This window comes from Ammospiza caudacuta, chromosome 28 (genome assembly GCF_027887145.1).
Source record: "Ammospiza caudacuta isolate bAmmCau1 chromosome 28, bAmmCau1.pri, whole genome shotgun sequence".
Lineage (NCBI taxonomy): Eukaryota > Metazoa > Chordata > Aves > Passeriformes > Passerellidae > Ammospiza > Ammospiza caudacuta.
The window spans coordinates 1,879,146-1,886,607 of record NC_080620.1 but is presented as its reverse complement, the minus strand read 5'-3'; the positions used below and the strand labels follow the sequence as shown (position 1 = coordinate 1,886,607).

Sequence of the window (7,462 nt, the reverse complement as noted above, 5' to 3'; positions counted from 1 at the left end):
GGTGTGTGCTAAGGAAGGCAGGAGCCTCCCCTGAAATGGGAAATGTAAACCCCCTCCCTCTGAATTGTTACAATTGTAAAATTAAGAGGCTCTCAGGCAAAGATATGGGAATAAGAATAGCAGTTCTTCATTAGGGAATAAAAATAAAATAAAAAAATTCAGTAATACAAAACAATTTCCTGAGATGTGAGGGAATCATAAGGATCATTAAGTCCAACTCCCAGCCCTGCAGATACCAAACAATCCTACCGTGAGCACCCCTGAGAGCGTTGGCTCTGCATGGCGGCTCTGCAGCCCGGCCGGGCCCGGGGGAACGGGAGCAGCTGAGGCTGGAGCCAGGAGACTGAGGGGAGGCTCCTCGGGGGCTGCAGCTCCTCCCCAGGGCAGGCACAGGGGCAGGGGCTGAGCTCTGCTCTGGCACAGGGACGGGAGCCCAGCAAGGGCTGCAGCTGTGCCAGGCCTTGGCATGGAGCTCAGGGCAAGGTTCTGCCCCCTGAGGCTGCTGGGCACTGCCCAGGCTGCCCAGGGAATGGTGCCAAGGCTGCCAGAGCTGCAGGAGCTCCCAGGGCTGCTCAGGGTGGGGGTGTTGGGGTGGCTGGGCAGGGACAGGGGCTGGATCCATGATCGCTGCGGATCCTCCCCGGAACACTCCAGATCCCCCTCAGGACACTCCGGAGCCTGCTCAGGCCATTCTCGATCCCCCTCAGGACGTTCCTGATCCCCCTCAGGACAGTCCGGATTCCCCTCAGCACACTCCGGGTCCCCCTCAGGACACTCCAATCCTCCTCAGGCCATTCCCGATCCCCCCTCAGGCCATTCCCGAACCCCCCCAGGACACTCCGGGTCCCCCTCAGGCCATTCCCGGTCCCGTGGGCGTTCCCGCCCCTCCCTCAGCCCCGCCCGCCCCACCCCGCTGTCAGGCGCGCCGCGGGCAGCCCTGTGCGGGCAGCGGCGTCGCGGGGTCCTCGCTGCCGCGCCCGGCGCTCCCAAGATGGCGGCGGGGCCGGTACCGGCCGTGTGAGGCGGGAGCGCGTCCCGGCCGCCCGCGGCTCCTCCGCCCGCCCGGCCCCGCTCCCGCCCCGCAGCCGGCGGGATGCTCAGATCCACCGGCTACTTCCGCGGCATCGACTGCCCGTTCCTCAACGCCGGGGGGTCGGGGCCGGGCCGGGGGTGCCGCAGGCCCTACTGCCATTTCCGCCACCCCCCGGTGGCCCCGGCGCCGTGCGGAGCCTCCGGAGCCTCAGGCGACCCCAGCGTGGGGCTCCCGCTCGGACACGGCGCAGGTACGGCCCGGCCCGGCCGCGGTGCCCCCTCACCTTCCCGCGGCCCCGGCCCGGTGGTGCTTTCTCCCCCTGCCCCGTGTGTTTTCCCCCGGTGAGGGCAGACCCGTGTCTGGCCGCCTCCCCTGCCGCCTGCCCGCCGTTCAGGGCCCGCCTCAGCCCCCGAGCCCCTCCGCAGTGCAGATCCCGCGGTCTGCCGGTGTCACCGGCCAAGCCCAGCCCTGCCCGTGGCTGTCAGCTCGCCCCGGGGTCCGGGGAGGGTTTGAAGGAACCTCAGCGCTGAGGGTGGCTGGGCTCGGTGTGATCCCACCGGGGGTTGGCGGGCAGCGTCCCGAGGCTCCGGGACGGCCCCGGCGCTGCCCCGGTCCCGTTCTTTGTCGCTCCGGGCACTGGGCTCACGTGGGGCTGAGGTGTCAGGCCGGTTCCAGAGCTGCTGACAGCTCCCGTTAGATCCTGGAGCCGCCTGGAGCGGGAGGCAGGGCCCGGGCTGGGCTCTCTGGGGGGCTGTGGTCAGCCAGAGCCCCCCGTGTCCGTGCCAGGGGTTGATCCATGCTGGGGATGGTGGTCCATACTGGGGGCTGGGGCAGTGGTTCATGCTGGGAATACTGGAATGTGCTGGGGTAATGGTCTGTGCTGGTGCCGGTGGGTCCCCAGTGGTCCATACTGGGAATATCAGAATGTGCTGGGGCAGTGCTCCATACTGGGAATACTGGAATGTGCTGGGGCAGTGCTCCATACTGGGAATACTGGAATGTGCTGGGGCAGTGGTCCGTGCTGGGAATATCAGAATGTGCTGGGGCAGTGCTCCATGCTGGGAATACTGGAATGTGCTGGGGCAGTGCTCCATACTGTGGCCAGTGGTCCATACTGGGAATACTGGAAGATGCTGGGGCAGTGGTCCATGCTGTGGCCAGTGGTCCATACTGGGAATATCAGAATGTGCTGAGGCAGTGCTCCATGCTGGGGCCAGTGGTCCATGGTGGTCGATACTGGGAATACTGGAATGTGCTGGGGCTGTGCTCCATACTGGGAATACTGGAATGTGCTGGGGCTGTGCTCCATACTGGGGCCAGTGCTCCATACTGGGAATACTGGAATGTGCTGGGCCAGTGGTCCACGCTGGGCCCAGTGATGCCCAGTGATCCATACTGGGAATACTGGAATGTGCTGGGGCTGTGCTCCAAGCCCCTGAGGAGCTTGTGGGGCACAGGGCACTGCCAGGCTCTCAAAGGCAGCCTGGCACAAACCCCCAGTGATTCAGGCAGTCCTGGAATATCCTGAGCTGGAACAGACCCACCAGGATCAATAGCGAGCTATTGTTGGCCCTTCTTCCAGCAGCTCTTGTCATTTTATTTATTCCCATTATTTGCTGTTCTGCTGATTTATTGGCAGAAAAAAAGCCTGCATTCTTCTCCCCAGAAGAGCCCTGCTGGCTTTCTTTATGTCAAAGCTTTATTTCTGTTAGGTGTAATGGGATAATAATGCTGGTGTGGACAGTTTCTAATAATCTGAAGCAGAAATTGCCAAAACAAAGCCTAAGTTGTGTTTTTTGTGTGCTTATTTAACTTTGGGTTGCTCTCAAGTTTGGAAGAGGATTCTTTATTGATGTCTCCTGGTTACCAGGTCAGCTTACCACCACTGCTAGTTTAGTTTAAAGTAAAAGAAGCATTCTCAGGGCTGTCACAGGCAGATAATTGTTAAAAAGATAAAGTGTTTTTTTGCCAATTTTGGTGTTTTTTCAAATTTTAAAAGCTCCCTAGAATGCTTTAGGATGGTTCTTTAGATGATGTTATAATTATCTTTCAGTGTGCTGTTCCTGCAGGTTTTTAAATATCTGAGTGGAGTGTCAGTTTTGGAACTGGAATTGCTCACTTTGGTCTGCCCCAGGTGCTGCTGTGCTTGACAACTTTTTCTATGAAAGAAATATATTTTCTTAACCCTATATTCTATATATTCTGTATTCTATATAGTCTCTATTCTCTATATTCTGAATTTCTTTATAGAATTTCTTTATAGAATTTCTTTATAGAATTTCTTTATAGAATTTCTTATAGAATAAACTATTATAGAATCTTATAGAATTTCTTAAATAATTTCTTATAGGGATTCTTATAGGGATTCTTATAGGGATTCTTATAGGGATTCTTTTATACAGATTCTTATACAGATTCTTATACAGATTCTTATAGAATTTGTTATTAGAAATTCTTATTCTTATAGTCTTAATATTCTAGTCTTATTCTTATTTCTCAATAGAAATTCTTGTATAGAATCTATTCTATATAGTTTCTATATTTTCTTCATTTCCAACCTAATCTACAGCACTTAGGAGAGTTTTTTGGCACAGAAGAGCCCCAGTGTGGGCCTGGTTTCCCAGGGGAAGGTTCTGTCACTTGTGGAAGGAGCAGGATGAGGAGGCTGAGCTCCAGGCACTGCTCCCTGCAGGCAGCTCAGAGCCTGTTCTTGCCTCTTTGCCAAACCCTTGGCATCCAGCACGTGGCACAGCTGGCATAACAGGGAGCTGGGAGTTCTGTCTGAGCTCAGGGTTTGCCTCCAGACATTTTTTAATGTTGGTTCTGTGTTGGCTCCCACCTGCAGAGCTGCCCCAGCCCTGGGCAACAGCAGCAGGAGCCAGGCCAGAGGAGCCACGGAGATGCTCCAGGGCTGGAGCCCCTCTGCTCTGAGCCAGCCTGGCACTGCTGGGCCTGCTCACCTGGACAGGAGAAGGCTCCAGGGACACCTCAGAGCCCCTTTTGGGGCCTGAAGGGGCTCCAGGAGAGCTGCAGAGGGACTGGGGACAAGGCCTGCAGGGACAGGACACAGGGAATGGCTCCCACTGCCACAGGGCAGGGCTGGGTGGGAGATTGGGAATCAGGAATTGTGGAATCCATCCCTGGAATGGATTTCCCAGAGCAGCTGTGGGTGCCCCTGGATCCCTGGCAGTGCCCAAGGCCAGGCTGGACAGGGCTGGGAGCAGCCTGGGACAGTGGGAGGTGTCCCTGCCATGGCAGGGGTGGCGCTGGGTGGGCTCTGAGGTCCCTCCCAACCCAAACCATTCTGGGTTTCTGTGATTCCAACTGAGAAATGGGACATGAGCAATGGTCCTGCTGCAATCTCAGGCTTTTAGAACAGACTCCAGCAGATCACAAAATGTTCCTGATTCCTGTAGGAGCAAGGAGACACTTTTGCAGTTATTTTGCAGTGCTTGGCTCAGTTTCCTGGGAAGGATTCTGGCTGAAGTGCTCCTCTCATTCCCTGCCTGCCCCAGGCTCTTGGCCTGCAAGGATCTGGAGGTTTTACGCTAGAGGGTGCAGTAACTCAGCCAGAACCTGGCAACCATCTTCTGGGAGCAGCTTCTCCATCCCCCAGGGCGTGCTCCCTGCCAGGGGAACTGCCTGTTTTGTTTTGAAGTAGCCTCCTAACCATGCACATGGGCAGGTCTGACCTATTTAATCACATCACTCGATACAGAAGCTTTAAAAATGTAATTTTTTTTTTTTTTTTGCCAAGGCAGGTTGGTTTCTACACCAAGAGCTACAGCACAGATTGGTGTTTTCTGGGATGGTGCCTAGAAAAAAAAGGATAACATCTAAAGGAGCAGCCTGCTAAGCATATTGATTTGAGGCTGGGGCTGGCTTTGATGTTTGAGGATCACCAGAGGATTGGCAGGAACCCCAAAACTCTTGGTGTAATTTCGTAGCTTTGAAAGGAGCTTTTGAAAACTGCAAGTGGAGCTGGCCCTGGCAGGTTGTGGGAGGGGGAGGACATGCACATGTGCCAGGTGGAGCAGAGAGGACGTGGAAAGAGGAATTAGCGGGATGCAGCACTGTTCCCCTCCTTTTTTTGCTCACCCTCACTGCTCCAGGCTTCCCAAGTTTCAGGTGTTCATAACATAAATGATCTCTGTTTTGCACACACAGTGCTGGGGGCAGTGCTGCTGAGCCCTCTATTCCTCTTGGAGATCTGCAGGAGCAGGACTGAGTTTTCCCTGACTGCTGCTGGATTGTCAGGAGTCCCTTTTCCCTTTCCCCTTTTCCCTTTCCCCTTTTCCCTTCCCCTTTTCCCTTCCCCTTTTCCCTTCCCCTTTTCCCTTTTTCCTTTTCCCTTCCCTTTTCCCTTCCCTTTTCCCTTCCCTTTTCCCTTCCCTTTTCCCTTTTCCCTCCTTTCCCTTTCCCTTTCCCTTTCCCTTTCCCTTTCCCTTTCCCTTTCCCTTTCCCTTTCCTTCCCTTTTCCCTTTTCCCTTTTTCCCTTCCCTTCCCTTTCCTTCCCTTTTTCCCTTCCCTTCCCTTTCCTTCCCTTTTCCCTTTCCCTTCATCTGGAAGCAGATCCATAAATACAAACATGTTGAGACAGGGGCACATTTGAGCTGGAGTCTGAAACATGGAATGCTTGGTGTGGGAAATCTATTCCAGTGTTTTATTGCAGGAATTACCTGTGTGGTAATAGAATATTGGTGCCTTAGAGGTTTGTGAACATCCTGTGCTGAGGCTGATGGGGTTTTCTGTCCAGGATTGGGAATCTGGAAATTGCAAATTCTCATCCTGCTTTGGAGGTTTGTGAAAATTCTGTGCTGAGCTGAGGCTGATGGGGTTTTCTGTCCAGGACTGGGAATCTGGAGATTGCAAATTCTCATCCTGACTTGGCTGAAGTGCTTTTTCCATCTCTGAGATGACTAAAACCCACCTGCTTCATAGCAGGATGAAAAGATTATTGAATGTGTGTGAAGTGCTTTGAAAGCATGCGCTGTAAGGAGGAGGGAAGAGCTGCCTTCAGTCCTAAAAGCGTCTTTTCAAGAGCTGTAGAGGGGAAAAATAGGTCTCTCTTTAAAGTCGAGGTCCTGAGTATGCTGAAAGACATAAAAGAGGCATAATACAGCTCTTCATAAATATCTTAAGGTAGGCAGCCCTGGTTTGCTGGTTTGATGCTGTCTGGGGGTGGTTTGGAGGTGGATGTTTTTGAACCCAGAGCAGAAAGCTGCACCCAGGTCTGGAGCTCTGAGCTCTTTTGTCTGCATTGATCACAGAATCCTGGAATGTGCAGAGCTTGAAAGGACCCACAGGGGTCATCAAATCCAACCCCTGTCCCTGCCCAGCCACCCCAACACCCCCACCCTGGGCAGCCCTGGGAGCTCCTGCAGCTCTGGCAGCCTTGGCACCATTCCCTGGGCAGCCTGGGCAGTGCCCAGCAGCCTCGGGGGGCAGAACCTTGCCCTGTGCTCCATGCCAAGGCCTGCCACAGCTGCAGCCCCTCCCTCAGGTCCTGATCCTTGTGTTCTTGTGGGATGGGAAGAGCCAGCCAGGCTTTCAGCACCCTGCCTGAGGTATTTTGTTCTGCAGTGGGGTGCACTGAGCTGCTCAGCAGTTTTCTGATGTGGCCCAAAGCTTGTGGAGCAGTTTTCTCTCTGGGTGTACAAAGCTTTGCTGGTTAGACCTGGATCAAATCTGTGGGAGGTGTCAGGGACAGAGTTCTGCTCCTCTGTGTGATTGACACACTGAGCTGCTGCAACACTGTGGGGCTCAGGTCAAGTGTGGAGAAATCCTTGGGCTTATCTCCCCAGCTTTACCCTGGATCCTGTCACTGGTGCAAGGATCATTTCACCTCTCCCTTCTTCTGCCCAAAAGCAGCCACAGAGGATGGCTGTGACCAGGATGATCCCCCCGAGGCTGCTGGGCACTGCCCAGGCTGCCCAGGGAATGGTGCCAAGGCTGCCAGAGCTGCAGGAGCTCCCAGGGGTGCTCAGGGTGGGGGTGTTGGGCTGGTGTGACAGTGTTCACAGGGCTCTCAGGTTGAGGGAAGAGATGAGGATCTACTCCATGTTTCAGAAGGCTTGCTTTATTATCTTATGATATATATTACATTAAAACTATGCTAGAAGAAAGGATTTCCTCAGCAGGCTGGCTAAGAATAGAATAAGAAGGAATGATAACAAATGTTTGTGGCTCAGGCTCTGTGTCTGAGCCAGCTGACTGTGATTGGCCATTAATTACAAACATCCAACATGGGCTAATCACAGATGCACCTGTTGCATTCCACAGCAGCACATAATCAATGTTTGCATTTTATTCCTGACGCTTCTCAGCTTCTCAGGAGGAAAAATCCAAAGGAAAGGATTTTTCATAAAAGATGTCTGCGACAGGGTGGCTGTGCAGGGACAGGGCTGGGCTGATCATCCCTGAGGGTCC

At 54.0% G+C, this 7,462-nt stretch overlaps 1 protein-coding gene across 1 annotated transcript in view; it reads left to right on the top strand.

Moving 5' to 3' along the window:
• Positions 1–1,078: 1,078 nt before the first annotated feature.
• The window catches only part of REXO1 (RNA exonuclease 1 homolog), a 50,403-nt gene continuing 44,019 nt past the window's right edge, over positions 1,079–7,462 (top strand). Inside the window, exon 1 of the mRNA XM_058820931.1 lies at positions 1,079–1,283. Within this exon, the coding sequence (XP_058676914.1) occupies positions 1,094–1,283 (190 nt within the window). The 5' untranslated portion in view covers positions 1,079–1,093. The remainder of the gene's footprint in view (positions 1,284–7,462) is intronic.